This window comes from Podarcis pityusensis (genome assembly GCF_964106645.2).
Source record: "Podarcis pityusensis genome assembly, chromosome: 8".
Classification (NCBI taxonomy): Eukaryota; Metazoa; Chordata; class Lepidosauria; order Squamata; family Lacertidae; genus Podarcis; species Podarcis pityusensis.
Window position 1 is genome coordinate 27,538,495 of NC_138033.1, and position 19,531 is coordinate 27,558,025.

A 19,531-nucleotide genomic window follows, 5' to 3' on the forward strand; every position below is an offset into this window, starting at 1 on the left:
GGACCTAATAGGAATCTAATGCCATTTGCACATAACAAAATATGTATTTTATCAAAGTAATTGCTGTAGAAATGAGCAAACCAGCGATATTTTAGGGAGCAGGCTAGCAGGCGGGGCCCATTACTTACATCACAGGAGCCTACACTGTTGCTGTATGTAGGTTTTATTTTATTCGGTTTTTATCTTATATTTTGGAAATGTACATCCAGTGTTTTTTCCTTTAAATTTTTAGGGGCCTCCCAAGAGAGTGGGGCCCTAAGCTATAGTTTGTTTAGCTTATACGTAAATCCAACACTGCGTACTGCACATCCTTGGGGATCCTGGTTGCTTTTAGGAGTTCCAAACTGTTTTTAGAAGTCTGAGTTGCAGTTTTAGTCTTGATGTGTTTGCTGCCCTGGGATCCTTTGGAGGAAGGGCAGGATATAAATGTCATGAACAACAACACCAACAGCAGCAAGCGAATAAGCCTGCAGGGGTTGGGATAGAGAGACACTTCAGGGATGGCTAGTGCAGCAGGCTCTTAAGTACCACAGCCAAAGGTGCCTTTTTATGTACATCCAGGAGATTCAGCAAGTAAATGTGCTTCCTGTCCTCTAGGGGGCTGCTGTGCTTTGGCACGTGTGCCACAGGTGCTGTTTCCTGCCAGGAAACCTCAAAGTGAAAGTAAGAAACAGAAGTTCCTGGCCCAAACATGAGCTGCTGCGCTCCTTTCCAGGATGTCTCTTCTGGGGGTCTGTTGTCTTGTGGTGCTGGCTTCCTTCGGACAGGCTTCAGGGACAGTCGGTAAGCCCAAATTCCCTCTGGCTCTTTCGTTTCTACTCATACGTTTGCTGGGTTATCCACCAAAGGGTGCAAAGTCTAAAAAGGAGAGCCTGCTGTTGGGTTCACTTTCTCAAAGTCTCTCTGCTGCTGGCCGGATTTGACAGGGAGTGACGATTTATGGCAAGGAACAAGCTTGTCGGTCTATCAGTGTGGAAGGAGTACACTCAGATGGAAAAAGGCAGCAGGGCGAAAGGAGATGTGGGAATGAATGTCTGGCTAAAAATGGGATGTAAAAAGATTTCCTTTTTCTCACCCGCTGGCTGGGGCCGATGGGAGTTTCAGTCGGAAGCATTGGAAGGGCAGCAGGGCTGTGAGGGCTGCCATATGCAGCGTTGAATGCTTTGAGCTTCTGCACGGTGGAAGGAACCCTCTGCAGGGGCCTATTCTATGGTTACCAGATTTTTTTCAATGAATCCGGGGACACTTTATTATTATTATTATTATTATTATTATTATTATTATTATTAGCTTTATTATCCCTAATTACATCTATACATCAGCTGTTTTGCTGTCTTGAGAAGTCCGGAAGAGGAGAGAAACCTGGGGGGTGGAGTTGGAAGCAGAGTTTGAGAATACAGTGGTACCTCGGGTTACATATGCTTCAGGTTACATACGCTTCAGGCTACAGACTCCGCTAACCCAGAAACAGTACCTCAGGTTAAGAACTTTGCTTCAGTATGAGAACAGAAATCGCGCTCCGGCGGCGCGGCAGCAGCAGGAGGCCCCATTAACAAAAGTGGTAGCTCAGGTTAAGAACAGTTTCAGGTTAAGTACGGACCTCCGGAACGAATTAAGTACTTAACCCGAGGTACCACTGTACGACCGTGGGATGATCACAGATTTGGAAAGGACCTCTGAGGGGCAGCTAGGCCAACCCCCTGCAATGGAGGTACCTCAACTCAAGCAGCCTCAACTTAAAAGAACATAATGCTTCCCTGATCCAATTTGACTTCTGCAGTTCCTGGCCATCAGGGACACGCTTTCATTCATGCTCTCTCTCACGCTCAGCTGCCCGGCTCTGCACCAACTCCACCGCCGCTCCAGTTGGCCGAGGGGATTGAAGTCATCTCACCCCTCCGTGCCTTGCCCAGCGGAGAAACTACCCCCCTCGCACCCCTCCTGGGCAACTGCACACCGCCCGCCCGTGACTCCTGAGCCTCCCCCGATCACCTGCCCCCTTCCCCCTTCATTTTGAGAGTCTCACAGGGTGCAAAAGAGCTTTGCACCTCGCCCAGCAGAGAAACTGCGCACCTTGCACCCCTCCTGGGCAATGGCCGCCCACCCATAACCTCACAAAAAATAGGGGGTAGGAGATCGGGGGAGGCTCAGGAGTCACGGGCAGGTAGCGCGCCGTTGCCCAGGAGGGATGCAAGGCACACAATTTCTCTGCTGGGCAAGGTACAAAGCCCTTCTTTCGCACTCTTTGATCCCCCCCCCCACCTCTGCCTCTGCCTGCGCAAAAACTGTCTTCCCACCCCTCCAGCTGCATATTCCTCCAGGAGACCAGGATGTCACATTTCCCTGGGACGTTTAATGAAATCCAGCGATGGAATGTGTCCTGGGACAGATTTGCAAATCAGGGGTCTGTCCCCGGGAAATGGGGACATCTGGTACCCCTAGCCTATTCAAATGTGGTGACCTCAATATGTTGTCAGACTCCAACTCCCATCAACCCCTGCCAGCATGGCCTATGACCTGGGATGATGGGAGTTGTATTCCAAGCAATAAATAGAGGGCAACACGTTGGTTGCTCCTATTCACCATGTTGGCCTATTCCAGGATGGTTAACAACCAATCCTTCTTCCTGGGGAACTGTAGGAATTGTAGCTCTCTGAAGAAAATAGGAGTCACCCAACAACTCTCAGCCCCTTTAACAAATGCCACAGCATTGGTGATCGCAAGATCTTGTCAGTACCTGCTGTCACCGTTGCTGCTTTGTGTCACTACGTAACCCAGGGAGGGGATGCTTTGGTGGCGGTGGTGCACTGAAATGGGACATACTAACTCTGGCTGCTACACACCCCGTTAAGGGAAACTTACAGGCCCCTATGGACTTTCCCTAACAGGTAAATAGGCACTCGTTTTTTTAAAGTGAGTTTTCAGCATTTGGGTGCGGAAGTGGACTCTCACCTCTTTGCAGTGCTCCTGTCCAAATCACAGACACCCCGCAGATACTTTCCCAAAAGAATTTCAGCCACAGAATTCCAGATATGGCCCTAAAGTTATCAACTGGGTGTTTCAACATATGAAATGGGATAATGCCAGGCAGCTGTGCAAGATTGGTCCACCGTCTCTCTTTTGATCTGATCATTTTTGCATAATCTTTACTTCCCTTTTTTATGTATACTAGACTATCATTTCCTGCTGGGTGGTTTGGGCACTTTCCAATTACATATATTTGCCCTATAGGGAAGTTTAGTAAAATATTGTTTTGCGAATAAGTTTGTATTCTCCCCCACTTCCTTATCCAAATTGCTCAGCAGCAGTTTTTGTGGGGTAGACAAACACCTGACCAAAGATGGATATTGACGTAGTAGGTGGAATCTACACACATATAAAAACCGTTCTGAAAATGCTTTTTTAAAAACATACTTTGAATTTTCCGTAAGGTTCACCATCACCATCTAGTGCACTTAAAGCACACTTTGTTGTTGTTTAGTTGTTTAGTCGTGTCCGACTCTTTGTGACCCCATGGACCAGAACACGCCAGGCACTCCTGTCTTCCACTGCCGCCCACAGTTTGGTCAGACTCATGCTGGTAGCTTCGACAACACTGTCCAACCATCTCGTCCTCTGTCGTCCCCTTAAAAGCGTTTTATTTGCAGCTGTATAATGGGAGTCTATGGGACGCGGGTGGCGCTGTGGGTTAAACCAAAGAGCCTAGGGTTTGCCAATCAGAAGGTCGCGGTTCGAATCCCCACGATGGGGTGAGCTCCTGTTGTTTGGTCCCCGCTCCTGTGCACCTAGCAATTCGAAAGCACGTTAAAGTGCAAGTAGATAAATAGGTACCTCTCCGGCGGGAAGGTAAACGGTGTTTCCGTGAGCTGCTCTGGTTTCACCATGCTGGCCACATGACCCGGAAGCTGTACGCCAGCTCCCTCAGTCAATAAAGCGAGATGAGCGCCGCAACCCCAGAGTCGGCCACAACTGGACCTAATGGTCAGGGGTCCCTTTACCTTTTAATGGGTGTCTATAGTGCTCCCATTTTTGATAATTGCAACTGCAATCACATTTCCCCTTTAAAAAGGCAAAATTGTTGTATTGCAGGAGTTCATAGCTTGGGATCATTCTCTAAGAAGCCATCACTATGTATGCATATGTAACCATGACACATTCCCTGGGCATCATTACGGAAAGTCTTGAAATAGATAGTGGTTAGCAGCCCTTGGGCCAATCCCTCTCCCTCACAGAGTTGTTGTGAGGACAAATTGTGCGGAAGGGCATATTTGTGTGAAAGTGCTCAGAGAATGGGGGAAGTTGCCTTATCCTGAATCCTAGCTCCATATTGCCCACACTGACAGGCAGCCACTCTCCAGAGTTTCAGACAGGGAGTCTATCTCCCAACTCTACCTGAAGATGCCAGGAGGTGAACCAGAGACCTTCTGATTGCAAAGTAGATGATCTACCACTGAGCTACAACCTTTCCCCAACTGTTTTTTTTTTTAATGGAGGAGCATTCAGTCACATGACACTTGCCTCTGCTCTGCCACCCTGCAGTCTGAGGCAGTTTAGCCCAAGTATAGATTTATTGCCTCACCCAGAAACAGGCTTCACTGTGCTGAGAAGACACAGGTTTGCACAGGTCGGTTGTCTTTGTTGTGACCATCCTTTCTCTCCCCTGCAGCACTTTAAAAATCATTATTGTTTATAGTTTTTATTCAGTACCAAAATGACACATTTATGGAACAGAGGAGAGTCACTGCATCAGTATCAAAAGACAGGCACTCGTGTGTACCATCCATTGATCCACACGCATTCGCAGAGACACACAAGGGAAAGCCAAGGGTTATTGCTCTAGCCCCCAAATTCAACAAACCACCTTAGATGAAGAAGCCCGTTGCTCAACTCCAGTTCAGGCAAATAAGCCTTTATACACAGGCCAAATGTCAGAGAACTTCTTGTCCTGCCGCCGCCTGTGAAAACCTGCCCGCTTGTACGCTGCCAATGTTAACAGAACATTTGATGGCTGTACAATTGGGGGTAAGAGGCGTTCTTCCCAATACAGTGGAACCTCGGGTTACATATCGTACCCTTTATGAACGCTTCGGGTAACGAGCTCCACTAACCCAGAAGTAGATGCTCCTGGTAGCGAACTTTGCCCTGGGATGCGAGCGGAAGTCGCCCGCCAGTGGCACAGCGGCAGTGGGAGGCCCCATTAGCGAAAGCGCACCTCAGGATAAGAACAGTTTCATGTTAAGAGCGGACCTCCGGAATGAATTAAGTTCGTAACCAGAGGTACCACTGTACTGCAGCGTCAGCACCCACAGAATCCAGTTTCACTGCCCCTCAGTGAGGTCCTGTCACACTGAGATACAGTTCAACATCCACTTATGTCAAATATTTCTCTAGAATTAGATTAACAAGTGTGAGGACCTCGGACCAGAGAGGGGTAACCATTAGGCAGGCCCATATCATATGTACTAAAGATTCTCCACAGTTCCAGCCTTTGTCCACGCTTGAAATGCATTTCAGTGAGGTGGTAGGAAAGATTCTTTTAAATAGGTTATTGGGGGAGTGTTTTAATTTTTGTTTATTGCTGTTTTTAAATTGATTTTAATGTTTTTGTTATGTTCTTTTTTTTAACCGTGTGATTTGCTTTGAGGCACTTGAATGCAAGAATGCAACTAATTCATATTAATAAGAATACTACCAACTCAGGTAATGAATAAATGAGGCCCAAAGGGTGGGATTCTCATCCAGATTATGAGGTTTCCTCACAGATGTTCCCTGTGGGCTTTGCCTTATCTGAATTAATAGTAGGGTGGTTGTGCTTTGGATCTTCTGCCTGAGCAAGGAAAAGTCTTGGGCTAGCCTTGTGAAGACGAAATGAACCCCAGGACACTTAAGGAAGTCTTCCTTTCCAACAGGCCAAGAATTCCTACTATCACCTCCTCAAAATCTGACGCTCGTGTCGAAGGATTTCCATCTGTTCTTGACATGGCTGCCAGCTGCTGATGACCTTCCTGGAGTAACCTACACTGTTCAATGGATGTGAGCATCAAAGAAAAGAGCAATGGCTAGAACAACCTTCCCCCAGTTTGGTAGCCCTCCAGATGTTTTGGACTACAATTCCCACCAACTTGCTGGCAGCTGTGGCTGCTGGGAGTTGTAGTTCAAAACATCTGAGTGACATCAGATTTGGAAAGGCTGGACTATAATTTCCACTTGATTTTTCTGGGATATTACTAGCACATAAGAAATTGGAGGCAGTGGGTGTGTTTATGTCTCCCAATTAAAAAAATCATCTTCTAGTTTGTGCAGGATGAGCTAGGTTCACACACCTCTCAGAGAAAATGGGGGGAGGACAGTCTCCCAGATGACCTGTTTATTGAGCATTCACACCTGATTTGTTTGCACAAAGTTTACAGGGAGGTGCTGTCATGCCCACCATTTATTAAGTGTTCATTGCAGGGAGCTTATCCAATGTCACATGAAGTAATTGTCACCCCACACTTTCCAGAGCATTTCCCCATCACTTTCCTTACTGCAGTAAGTGTGTGTGTGTGTGTGTGTGTGTGTGTTTTGTCCAAGAACGCCAAATACTCATTAATTGCATGACTTGTATTTGGTGTTTTGCAATGGAAGCCCACCTGCAAAAATAGCTTCAGCCTGAAGTGGCCTTTGACTTGAATACGTTGTGTAACACCAGTCGCTTGTCAGAACGGCCTAGTCCATAGGTCAGGCTCAGACTGGTTTGGAAATTTACAGTGCTATTGGGTTGGGCATTCCATTTTTATCCTTTGACAATATATTTCTGGGGTGAAGGGCATAGTTACATGCACACATTAAACAAAACAGGAAAAAAGTATGGCCATATTCACACCATACATTTAAAGCACTGTTGTACCACTTTAAACAGTCATGGCTTCCCTCAATGAATTATGGGGGCTGTAGTTTGTTAAGAGTGTTGAGAGTGGTTAGGGGGGCCCTATTCCCCTCACAGAGCGACAGTTCTCGGTACAATCAATCCCTCTTCACAGGGAACTCTGGGAACTGTAATTCTGTGAGGGGAAACAGAGGTCTTCTAAGAACTCTCAGCACCTTCACAAACTGCACTTCCCAGAATTCTTTGGGGGCAGCCATGGCTGTTTAAAATGACAACATAGTCCTTTAAATATATAGTGTGAATGTGGCCTATATGTGTATGTATATGTATGTTTATATTGCATATAAACCATATTTATATTCTGTAAAAAAATTGCTATGCAGGCAAGGTTATTTTGTTTCGTGACAGCTCTTCTAAATCATACGTCTATAAAGAATGGTACACTTTCTCAGATATTTTGTTGAGCTTGTCATTTAAAAACAAAGACGATTCTTTAGGGACTGAGTATTGGCAAAGCCCCATCTAATCTCCACCCCTGGCAACAATTGGCTGCTGACTGTTCTTCAGAATTGAAATCGTCACATCCTCATGTGAATCTGAATACTAACCTGCCACCGCTGTGGCTTCTTCCTGCAGGGAGCCTTACGGACTTCAATGGGACGACTTCTTACCCTGTAGGGACATCTCTGAAACAGTCTGCAACATAACTTGCATGTCTCCAGAACTGGACAACAGATACTCAGTCCATGTGAAAGCTCAGATGAAGAATAACTCTGGGATGGCCTCTTCCAAATGGGTGGAACTGAATAATATTGACTACACTGTTCAAGGTATGGCTGGTAGGACCCTGAGATCAAGGTGCAGAGGGCGGTTGTACTAATGCTGCCAATTGTTATTTTGTGAAATGGAAGGTTCTGCTCACAATTCTGTCCCAGAAGACCTAATAAGTGAAAGAGAGGAGGGGAACTTCTTATAAGGCCAGAGGTTCCTTTCTCTCCAGACAGCCTGGCAGATAGGGATAAAACACTAATACCTTGAAATATACTCAGAGTCGAGTGTGGATTTCATGCTCTTTATTCAGCTCGTAGTGAGGAATGAAAGTTCCCCCAAAATATCTGCTTTATATACATTATTTACACAATGGGCCACACGTGATTGGCTAATTCCGGGATTCTCCCGTGGGCCAATCAGGTTGTGGATTCACTTCCACCTGGAGCTGGATTGGGTGGCTCCTGCGGACCAATCATACTGCTGCATTGTTCTAGGACCAATCAGACTGCTGCCTTTTGGATCCTGTTCAACTCAGTACATAACTTACCTGATGGGATTAACCTTCCCCAACCTAGCACTCATTGGCAGTGAAGCAGAAAGACACGGAACTGTGTCCAAAATATCTGGAGGGCACCACGTTGGGGAAGTTGAGATTGAGCAAATGCTGTGGTTTAGAAAGGCCCAGGTAGCTCACCTGACAGGCCCATAAATGAGCAGGAATTTCAGGACACTTCCAGACATATTATTAAAATTGTGCACTCATGATGATTTGTGCTCAGGGTGGCATTGAGGTGTCTATATGCATTCTCTCTTCCAAATACTACTTGTACCTGCAAAAGTTTCAGAGCAACCATATTGCCTTCGTTTCCAGTCAGCACATGCCCTGCAGCTTCCTGCTGAAATCCTGTAACTTTTTATACCACAAATGTCCCAGTTTTGTTGCTCTATAGCTCAAGAGTGCTATACCGGACAGTAGTAATGTGGTATCATTCAGAAAGCATTGCAGAACGACAGATAAAGCAGAATGATGTGTATTATTCCATCAGTGAGATGTAGAACACACTGGCAACAACCAAGCATTTGGGGGTGGGGGTATTTACTCCTCTCTGTCTCTCTCAATATTGCCCTAACATCTGTCCAATCGTTTCCAGTGGAACTTGCTCCCCCAATTCTGCAACTGAAAAAAACTGAAAATGCTCTTGATGTGAGCGTTGCTTTCTCCCACCCATCCTGTGTAGAGGCCACATTTCAAGACCTGACCTATGACTTGGAGTATGGCATCGATGGAGCAGGGAAACCAGTAAGTAGGCGGTGGATATGCAACTTCAAAATCATCTGCAGACATCCTTCTTGAAAGTCATTGTCATTTACATTTAACAATCCTTCCTCATTTCAGGGCTTGCTTAGGGAGTGCTTATTAAACTTGTATCCCACCCTTCCTTCCATTGAAAAGACTCCTGTGTGTGGTGCAGTGGACCTCTTCAAAGTGCAGCTGGTGTATACTTTAAACCAGGGGCGGGGATCCTCAGGCCTCAGGGCTGAATGTGGCCCTCCAAGCCTCTCTGTCTGGCCCTTGGTACTCTCCCCAGGCCACACCCCCTCACTAGCCCTGCCTTGCACCCCAGCTGTTTTTTGCCTGGCTTGAAATCGTTCTAGAACCATGCTAATGCCTCTTGGTGGACAAGGAATGGGCAAGTCTGTCAATTTCAGTTCCACTCAGTTTCTCATTTTTTCCAACCTTAAGTTCAGTTCTCTGCATTTCTGAAGCAATTTATCCCCTCCACTGTTTTTAAATTCTTGTGAGAATTTGTCAGTATTTTAGTGCATGTTTCTCCTGTTAACCACATTTTGCATGCCGCTTTGACTATTTTACACATTTTTGCAACCCCATTTCCCCTCCTATAATGCATTTTTGTCTGTTATTTTCAACTTCAATAATGTATGCATTTTTATACACATTATTTGGCTGGAGAAGTGCATGGTGAAATTTGGAAAGCACAAATTTTCAAACACTCGCTGTGTTCCAGTTTGTGTTTTATATGTATAAAAAAGTGTGAATTTGTCCCCAGTTTCCCAATGAAATGCAAGTTTCTAAAATGTAAAATAAAAATTGAGCATCCCCCCTCTCCAACCCTAGTTTGTTCAGGGAATCGGCTTCCTTCTGTTAGGAGTGTGTGCAGGAGCCGGGCCCTGTGACTGGTAGGGCCTCGCAGGACTGGGGCCTTCCTGAGTTTGGCCTGGAAGGGCAAGGTGCAGCCACACAGGTTAGGCTTGAGAGAAGACTCGTAGCACCTGGTGGCAAGGGCCGGGAGGGGTCTATAAGACCAGCATTTCCCTCTGGCTCTTTGCCACAGCAACACGCTACCCATCTAGCTGTGCTTCGGCCTCCTGACTCCTGGCTTCCTGACTCCTGGTTTCCTTACCCTGAAACTCTTGGCTTCCTGACTCTTGGTTTCCTGATTCATGGACCCCTGGACTGCTGATTCCTGCTTCCCGACCTCCACCCAGCGTACCAAGCCGGGACTCCGACTGCCTGTAACTCGGACCATGACACCTTCCCTCTTTTGGCAAAAGATAAGCAGAACAAAGAGAAAGGAGTCTCTTACCAGTTAGAAACTTTAATGATCACAGTGAGAGAACAAAGAATACATTCATCGGAATGAAGGTGCTCCCAATTATGGCTTCTACCCACTTCCTCTCTAGTCACCCACATCACCACTGCGTCTTGCAACCTGAGCTTGCAACCACTGTGCTTTCTTATCTGCTCTTCTTGACCTTGGACTGAGCAAGCGACAGTGAGTCTGTTAACTCTCTCCCTCCCAGTTCTCCTCCTCCTAGCTGTTCCCCATCCAGTACAGTGGTACCTCGGGTTACATACACTTCAGGTTACACACTCCGCTAACCCAGAAATAGTGCTTCAGGTTAAGAACTTTGCTTCAGGATAAGAACACAAATTGGGTTCCGGTGGCGCAGCAGCAGTGGGAGGCCCCATTAGCTAAAGTGGTGCTTCAGGTTAAGAACAGACCTCCGGAACGAATTAAGTACTTAACCCGAGGTACCACTGTATTTCCCAGCTTCTGCATTCTGAACTATGCCCCTCTGCAAACTACTGTTTCAAATCTATGCTGTCATCCTGCTCCTGAGAAGATTCAGGATCCTGATCAGGAGCAGGGGGAGGGAAAGGCTCCCACCATTCCTCCTCAGTGGAGCCCTCCTCAGCACGGTCCCTGACCCTGTCGATTTCAACCCCCTTTGCTTTTCTTATCTGCCAGAGGAACTACACTGAGATGAAGAAGAATGTTCTGGGCTTCGACACAACACACTGGAGCAGTGGCAGATACTGCTTCCGTGCCCGTGCCGTCATGAGTGAAAAACGGAGCAACTACTCGAAACCAGTTTGCACTCTCTTGCATGAAAAAGGTACAGGGAAGGAGGAAACGGGGGTGCCTGTGCAAAGACTTTACTGTCCATTTTGTCTACTTGCCCTGATCCAGCATGCGCAGGGCAGGCTTGTGCACATGCAGTTTAGATGGGTTCAAATGGATGTTTGAAGCTGCATTGTGATCACACGGCTAAAATAGATAGCTTTGCCTCTTTATGTAGATGGGAACAGATCCCTGTGGCCTCATATTGGGTAGCCCCACATTCCTGGAATATATCCAAAGACACTGTGTGCCAAGGAAGCTTTGTTTTATTAATAATAATAATTTATTATTTATACCCCACCCATCTGGCTGGGTTTCCCCAGCCACTCTGGCCGGCTTCCAACTGAATATTAAAAACAATACAGCATCAGACATTAAAAACTTCCCTAAACAGGGCCGCCTTCAGTTGTCTTTTAAAAGTAAAATAGTTGTTTATTGCCTTGACATCTGCTGGGAGGGCATTCTGCAGGGCAGGCGCCACTACCGAGAAGGCCCTCTGCCTGGTTCCCTGGTTCAGTGAAAATTTCATTCTGTCTGTGATAAACAAAAAACACCACTTTTAATTAAGAGACCAGGAAGAACGGAACAATAAAACAGACTGAAGTGGAGAAAGGGTAAGAACTTACCCCAAATACAGTATTAACTGCTTCGTTTGTTTGCTTTCTTCTGCAGCAGAAAACTGGGTATTTGTTGCTGTTCCATTGCTACTCATGCTCCCTGCTGGTGCCTTTATTGTCTTCTGCTGCTACAAAAAGATGAATAATCCAATCAAGATGCCTCAAGCTTTGGTATGGGATAATTATTTATTTATTTATTTATTTATTTATTTATTTATTTATCACTTTCTCCACAAAAGTGACCCAAAGCAACTTACAAAAAACAAAACACTAAACTCAAGTATAACAAACTGCTGATAAAAATCTAAAAACACAGCTATACAAATAAAAAACAAGTCTTCCACTAAAAGGGCACAAATACCTGAAGCCCTTCAAATTAAGAGCCAAAAGCCGCAGGGAAAATGGAAGTTTTTGCCTGGCATTTAAAAATGGATGAAGGTGGTGCCAAGCGTGGGGAGGGCATTCCAGAAGTGGGGAACCAACATGGAAAAGGCCCATTCTTGTACTGCCACCCTCTGGACCGACCATTGATGATGACTGTCAGGTTCTGGATTGGTTCATGTGGGGAGAGGGCAGTCCTTGAGATATTGGGGTCTTGAGTGACATAAGGCTTTATAGGTCAAATCTAGCACTTTGAATTGAGCTTGGAGACTTAACTGGTAGTGACTGCAGACATACCAGAATTGGTTCACTATCTGGACTCTGAATTCTGTACCAGCTGCAGTTTCCTAACTGTGGAGGTAAAGGTAAAGGGACCCCTGACCATTAGGTCCAGTCGTGACCGATTCTGGGGTTGCGGCGCTCATCTCGCTTTATTGGCCGAGGGAGCTGGCGTACAGCTTCCGGGTCATGTGGCCAGCATGACTAAGCCGCTTCTGGCAAGCTAGAGCAGTGCACAGAAATGCCGTTTACCTTCCAGCCAGAGCGGTAGCTATTTATCTACTTGCACTTTGACGTGCTTTCGAACTGCTAGGTTGGCAGGAGCAGGGACCGAGCAACGGGAGCTCACCCCGTGGCGGGGATTTGAACCGTCGACCTTCTGATCGGCAAGTCCTAGGCTCTGTGGTTTAACCCACAGCGCCACCCGCGTCCCTGACTGTAGAGGCAGCCCTACAAATAACACATTAAAATAACCCAACCTAGATATTACCAGATTGAAGACGACAGAAGCTAGGCTGCCCCTGTCCAGATAGGGGTGCAACTGGGCCACCAGTTGAAGCTGATAAAAGATGCTCCATGTCACCAAGGCCAATTGAGCCTCAAGCAACCGTAATGGATCCATTAGTACCCCCAAGCTACATAACTCCACTCAAAGCAGGCTGCATACCATCCATTTGATCTAGTCCCCCCCCCAACAGTGCCTTGGCCTTGTCAGGATTAAGTTGATTGGATCTCATCCAGACATTTACCAAGACAACATACCAATCTTGTACATCTGCTGCCACACTTGCAGATGTCAAAAGAAGTAAAGCTGTGTGCCACCCACATTTTGCTCACATCTTGCTCCAAAATCCTGGATGACCTCAGTCGGGGGTTTTGTGTAGATGTTGAAGAATGGGAGGAGGAGGAGGAGGAAGGTAGATTACTTCCCTGTTCTGTGGTTTTTGTCAAATGGCAAGGTTCTTTCCTCTTGCCAGAGACGTGAACCTGACTGAACCAAAGACTGAAACACCTTTTATATGGAACAGATAGTGCTGCTTTATACAGTGGTACCTTGGTTCTCAAACGCCTTGGTACTCGAACAACTTGGAACCCAAACGCTGCAAACCCAGAATTAAGTGTTCTGGTTTGCAAACTTTTTCCGGAAGCCTAACGTGCTCCGTTTTGAGAGTTGCACTTCCAATTTGAGTGCCACACTTCCGTTTTGAGTGTTACGCTGAGGTATGTCTGTTTTTCCTATTTATTTTGCGCTTTTGTTTTTGCGGCTTTTTTGTTTGTTTTTGCGGCTGTGTGGAACCCAGTTCAGCTACTGATTGATTGATTGTGTGGCTGCAGTACGTTGTTTATTGCTTTCATTTTATGGATCAATGGTCTCGTTAGATAGTAAAATTCATGTTGAATTGCTGTTTTAGGGGTTGTTTTTAAAAGTCTGGAACAGATTGATCCATTTTGCATTACTTTCTATGGGAAAGCGAGCCTTGGTTTTGGAATGCTTTGGTACCACTGTACTAAGCCAGACACACTTTTGCTCTATGTGACACAGTGTTGCTACTACCTACAGCTCCTGGTAGACAGGAAGGAATGCAAGGATAGTAGAGCTGGCAATTTTGCTACATTTTAAATATTTGCAAGCACTCATTTCTGCTTTGCACTTGATCGCACCATTTCTTAGGGATGGGTGAATCTGTCAATTTTACTTTCTCTCCATTTCTCGTTTTTCCAACCTTAAGTTCAGCTCACCACATTTCTACATCATTTTGCATTTTTTTTTAAAACACATACACTAAGTAGAACAGAAGCATTGCCACCCCACCCCACCCCACCCCACCCCACTCACCTCTCCCCCCTCCACCTCTTTCCCCCTTTTCTTCCTAATGCAACACTAATGTCTCACAACAAATGAAACTGATCTGTAGAAAACGCAACTTGAAAAAGCGGACATTGCACATACTTTTGTAAATCAAGATATCATTAATATATATATATATATATATATATATATATATATATATATACTATATATATATATATATATATATATATATATATATATATGTCAGGGGTTCAGGGACAGAGGCACAGGGTAGGCAGGAGATGGAGAGCGATGGGGATGAATCCCAGGACAGCGAGGAAGAGGATGACAATGACTCTAGAGATTCCATGAGTCTTTCCAGCGAATCAGAGGATTCCCAGAAGGGGGCGCCGGTGGTCAAGGCCAGGGGAGCCCCAGGGGGGACTTGTCAGGAGCAGGGGGCCAGCGGGGGATCCCAAAGTGGCAGCTGGGCGTCAGGACCAGCCTCCCCGCCAGAGTGCAGCGAAGGGGGTGGAGGTTCCAGTGTATCAGGGGAGGCGGCTCCGGCAGTAGAGAAAGGAGGGAGGTCGGAGGAAGCCACCCTCCTGGAAGGGGAGGGGAGTAGTGAAGGGAGTAGCGTAGCTGTCAAAAGGAAAGTTAGAGGTTGGGGGCGCGCGCCAAGTTCAAATGTAGAGGCGCGCGGAAGTACAGGGAGCCCGGAGGAGGGGCCAGGTCCCAAAGCCCGCAGGAGGGGGCAAGAGCAGTCTGATTCCGCGTCGGAGGAATCCAGGAGGGGCGAAACCCCAGCGGGCAGAAAGACCCTGCGGAAAAGGAAAGAGAGAAAGAGGTGGAGCAGCGCAAGCCTCTTAAACTGGTGCAGGGCAGGGACAGATTCAGAAGGGACTTCAGCGGTCTAAGCCTAGCAGACGTAGGGCTGCGCGCCTCGGATCTGAAGCAAACAATGAACTGCAATAAACACTTTTGTATATAAGAAGAGAAAGGCGTTGGTCTTTTGTGAGCTGAGACTTGAGGCAGCCCTGACAATATATATTTATATATATATATATATATATATATATATATATATATATATGAGGTGTTATGGGGAAAAAGGCGTTATGAAAATTCTTCTGCATTTTAGTGTGCATTTCTACTATCGTATGTCTTTTTCAATGCAACGCTGCCTAACACACACATTTTTGACAGCAATTTTCCATATTGTATAAAGAAGTTTTGTATGTTACTTTCGCTAATATTTGCAATTTTACTCACACTCCCACCTAACACATTACTTTTTTTGGTCGGAGAATGGCATTTCAAAATGCAGAGAAGTGTGAATTTAAAATATATTTAGGAAGTGCAAACCAGGTAGGTTTGCAAGCTAATTTCTCCCCCATCCCGAAAATCTCCTTAGCTATTGACCAGTCGCATAATCAGTCCTAGTTTAAAGTCGTATGTCATGGTGACTTCAAGATGAAATGTTGACATATTTTAATCTATTTTGCTGTTCATTTTAATTATTTTAAAAAAGGTTTTTAATTCTGTTTAACTGTTTTTACTGATAATTTAAATACTTCCTGTTAACTGCTTAGAGGGGTTTTTTGTTTTTGCAGTCAAGGAAGGTATAAATACTGGGATGCGGGTGGCGCTGTGGGTAAAACCTCAGTGCCTAGGACTTGCTGATCGTAAGGTCGGTGGTTCGAATCCCTGCGGCGGGGTGAGCTCCTGTTGTTCGGTCCCAGCTCCTGCCCACCTAGCAGTTCAAAAGCACCCCTAGGTGCAAGTAGATAAATAGGTACCGCTTTAAAGCGGGAAGGTAAACGGCATTTCTGTGTGCTGGCTCGCCAGTTGCAGCTTCGTCACGCTGGCCATGTGACCCGGAAGTGTCTTCGGACGGCGCCGGCTCCCGGCCTCTTGAGCGAGATGAGCGCACAACCCTAGAGTCGGTCACGACTGGCCCGTACGGGCAGGGGTACCTTTAGATAAATGTTATAGCCAGAATTAAAAATATCTAGCCATATGCCTCTAAAATGGTCAACCACATTCTGTCTCCCTAATTAGGATTTTTCCAAAGGCCCAACAAAGTTGCTGTTGATTGGTGAAAGGGAAGCAATCAAGTTGGATCCCATCACGTGTACAGCAGCACTTGTGGAATCAGGAAGGAGGAACAGGACTGGCTCCCAGAAACACTCAGCACTGAGTCCTTCTGTGCCATCAGAAGAAAGTGAGGAAGATGAGGAAGATGACGATGACGATAGCGGAAGCCCCATACCCTACACGGAAGTGCTTCGATTCCAGAAGAAAAGCTTGAACTGCCAAATGGCCAACATGTGCCTGGAAGCACCTCTGCCATCTTCCGGCTATGGAAGTTCTCAGTCAGGTTTGCCAGATTTAACTGTGCTTGGGGTCCCTGCTTCAAGAGAGTGGGTGACAGGGGAGTCTTCTTCTGGGTTCCAAGAGAACGAGGGGACCTCAAGTTCTGAGAGTTCCTCTGTGGAGGAATCCCTTGGGTTTCCAGTTGGCTTTCCAACTGCTGGAGGAAAAGGATGGGATGAAGATATAGACTTCTCGTCGGTATTGATAGAAGGTTCTGGCATTAACCTTTCCACTGGGAAGCAATTCGCACCTGTGAGAGGTCATCCGGAAGAAAACTGTGCCAGCCTGGAGGACTTGAAGATACCTCTCTTTGGGATGCTAGGCAACCAGGACTCCTGTGGGTTCCATTTTGAGGAGCAGTTTGTAGACGAAAGAGGTTCTGAAAAGGACTCCAGTGGTTGTGGAAGTCTCGTGGATGAAATACCTCTTCTGGACGTGCCTTGCATGGGAGCCTTAGAACCTGGGCTGCTTGGAGAAAACAGAGACTTGGAATCAGGCCGTACTCCAGAACCCAAATTCCATGGGTATCGGCCGAGGCACACACATTATATTGCAAGAACCTGATTTGGATGCCCTGAAATGGATTTCCCTAGTCATAGAATCTTAGGATCACAGCCGTTTCACCAGTAACAGGGTGGTGAACTTTGCACTGAAAGATCTGAATTCTACAATAGGGAAGTTAACCATTATACAGAATCCAATTCAGTCCAAGCTCATGTTGTTTTCTTTAATCCTCACCCCATCCCATAATGAACAAGGTGTGGGAAGAGAAAGGTGCCTCCTGCTTAAGAGTTTTAGCCCCATGCTGTAGCAAAAGCTTCTACATTGATTCCAGGGGCCAGCTCAGCAGTCACAAAGAAAGCCAGGAGAATAAATGTGTTAATTTACGGTGCAATCCTATATATGCTCACTTGGAAGTACAGTGGTGCCTCGCAAGACGAAATTAATCGGTTCCGCGAGTGTCTTTGTCTAGCGGTTTTTTCGTCTTGCGAAGCAACCCTATTAGCGGCTTAACGGATTAGCGCTATTAGCGGTTTAGCGGCTATTAAAGGCTTATCGGCTTATCGGCTTAGCTGCTAAAAGGCTATTAAAGGCTTAGCAGCTTAGATAAAGGGGGGGAAAGTGAAAAAAAAATCTCAAGACTCGCAAGACATTTTCATCTTGCGAAGCAAGCCCATAGGGAAATTCGTCCTGCGAAGCAACTCAAAAATGGAAAACCCTTTCGTCTAGCGGGTTTTCCATCTTGCGAGGCATTCGTCTTGCGGGGCACCACTGTATGTCATGGGCACAGGGTGGAACTGTCAATTCAATAAACAGATCTACGTCTAAATTCCGTTGTTGGGACCAAAAAAAAATCCTCTCTGCTGAGCAAAAGAGGCCTTCTGAAGTCCCAAGCTGTTGTAAGTGTTCTAAATGCATTTGTTAATTTATATTGTTAATATATTGTTAGATGTGTGTACATACCTCATATATTTATCAATCTGGTGCCCCAGATATTTTGGACAGTTCCCATTTAGGCTACAATTCCCATCAGCCCCAGCCAGGGTTGTGTTGGCGGGGCCACTGGCAGTTGTGAACCAAAACATTTGCAAGGCAACAGGTTGGCAAAGACTCTTGCGCAGAGTTTACCATGCACTGTCGCCCTCTGGTGGTGACAGCCGGCCCTACAGGCTGCTGAATCTTGTGAACCTTGCGCTGAGGCTGGCAGATAGCTTTGCCACAAAGCTTTGCTCTGAAGGTACAACAGTCCAAACCAACAAATCCAGCCATGGTTCTTTCTGACAACCTCGTCTCCTATCCTCTTCCACATGACCTGAAGCAGGTTAGCTATTGGGATGAGGATAATGTGTGGCAGGTACCTGGAGGGAAGGTTCTTTTCCCTTGTGTCTTTCTCTCTCCAGCCCCAGCTCTTTAAAAGGAGGTGGAGGGAGAGAGGAGGTTGGCAAATGGAGGTCAAGATAGCAGCCCTCAAATGGGCATCTGGAGTCTTCCTGATGTTAATCCCTCTTTGGATAGATAGAAAGTTTTATTTGGGTTTTCACAGTATTATAATAAAAGCAATACAGCCTTCTGCTCCCTTCCCTGTTCCTTCCCTTCCTCGCGCCTTGTTGTTGTTACAGCCTTTTTGCTTCTGATGTGCAGTTGTTTTGACATGTTTATACAGTGTTGGGGCTCACATGCTCAGATAAGGGCTAGGAAAAACGAGCGTCACCACTCTCCTTGAGCCCCAGATTAAGATCTGTTAACCGGAGACGCTTCCATTACTGTGTTGTGCCTCCCACATTTCGAGACATGAATATTATGTTCAAGGACATTGGCTAGTTCTTTGCAATGATTCTATGATTCCTCCAGAGAAAACAAATCTACCTCGCCCAAAGCTGCTTCCCACCTTCCTTTTTATTGCCAAGCCAAGTGCGCTTGAAACCACCATGCACACCCCACCCTTGGTAACACTTTGGGTAATTCAAACAGTATTTTCTAAAGGAAGTTTTACTGTGACAGAGTCTGACACACGCACACATTTGAAGTGTAACCTTGCACGCTCTTCTCGCTTGATTTCTTTTGGCAGGAGAAGTGGTTCCTTTCCCTGCATATTGACAGGTGGTATTTCTCCTTAGAATGAAAAATACGGTTGAGGAATCACCAGGTTGGAAGCTGAGACTTCCAGGTATAGGGCCATATTCAATAAATAATAATAACTGGCAACCCTATCAATAAAATGGGAAGTGTGTCACTTTATGTGTATAATGTTGAATTGTATTGTTATTTGCATTGCTAAATAATGTATGTTTTTATAGCCATAAATAGGCTACAAATAAACTTTTACAGGGGAAAAATATTTTATTTAAAACTTTGTGTGTGTTTTTCAATCGGTGAAAAGGGCAGATGCTCGAACATGTTTCTGTGGAACACAGGAGTGACTAGAACAACCAAGTTCACTTTGAAATAGGGCTGAGCCAAACATTTTGTTAAGAACTTTCAGCTTGAAATGGAGGAGAGGCTCAGGGTGTGTATGTGACAG

The 19,531-nt window shown here is 45.9% G+C and overlaps 1 protein-coding gene and 1 long non-coding RNA gene across 4 annotated transcripts in view; one reads left to right on the forward strand and one right to left on the reverse strand.

Annotated features, from left to right (window-relative positions):
* Window positions 1-647: 647 nt before the first annotated feature.
* Window positions 648-19,348, forward strand: IFNLR1 (interferon lambda receptor 1). Its single transcript, XM_081015591.1, has 7 exons — window positions 648-783; window positions 5,910-6,033; window positions 7,505-7,698; window positions 8,791-8,939; window positions 10,912-11,059; window positions 11,737-11,852; window positions 16,195-19,348. Exons 1-7 carry the CDS (start codon window positions 717-719, stop codon window positions 17,071-17,073), a joined length of 1,677 nt encoding a protein of 558 aa, XP_080871717.1. The 5' UTR covers window positions 648-716; the 3' UTR covers window positions 17,074-19,348.
* The window catches only part of LOC308482508, a 53,067-nt gene continuing 44,860 nt past the window's right edge, over window positions 11,325-19,531 (reverse strand). For all 3 annotated transcript variants that reach the window (XR_013989302.1, XR_013989303.1, XR_013989304.1), the window contains 2 exons: window positions 11,691-11,809; window positions 11,325-11,598 (listed from right to left, as the gene is read on the reverse strand). This is a non-coding gene — a long non-coding RNA (uncharacterized lncRNA). The remainder of the gene's footprint in view (window positions 11,599-11,690; window positions 11,810-19,531) is intronic.

Coding starts and splice junctions, on each gene's coding strand:
- IFNLR1 (XM_081015591.1), top strand. CDS start 717: ATGTCTCTTCTGGGGGTCTGTTGTCTTGTGGTGCTGGCTTCCTTCGGA. Junction 6,034..7,504: donor ACCTACACTGTTCAATGGAT/GTGAGCATCAAA, acceptor TTCTTCCTGCAG/GGAGCCTTACGGACTTCAAT. Junction 11,853..16,194: donor TCAAGATGCCTCAAGCTTTG/GTATGGGATAAT, acceptor CTCCCTAATTAG/GATTTTTCCAAAGGCCCAAC.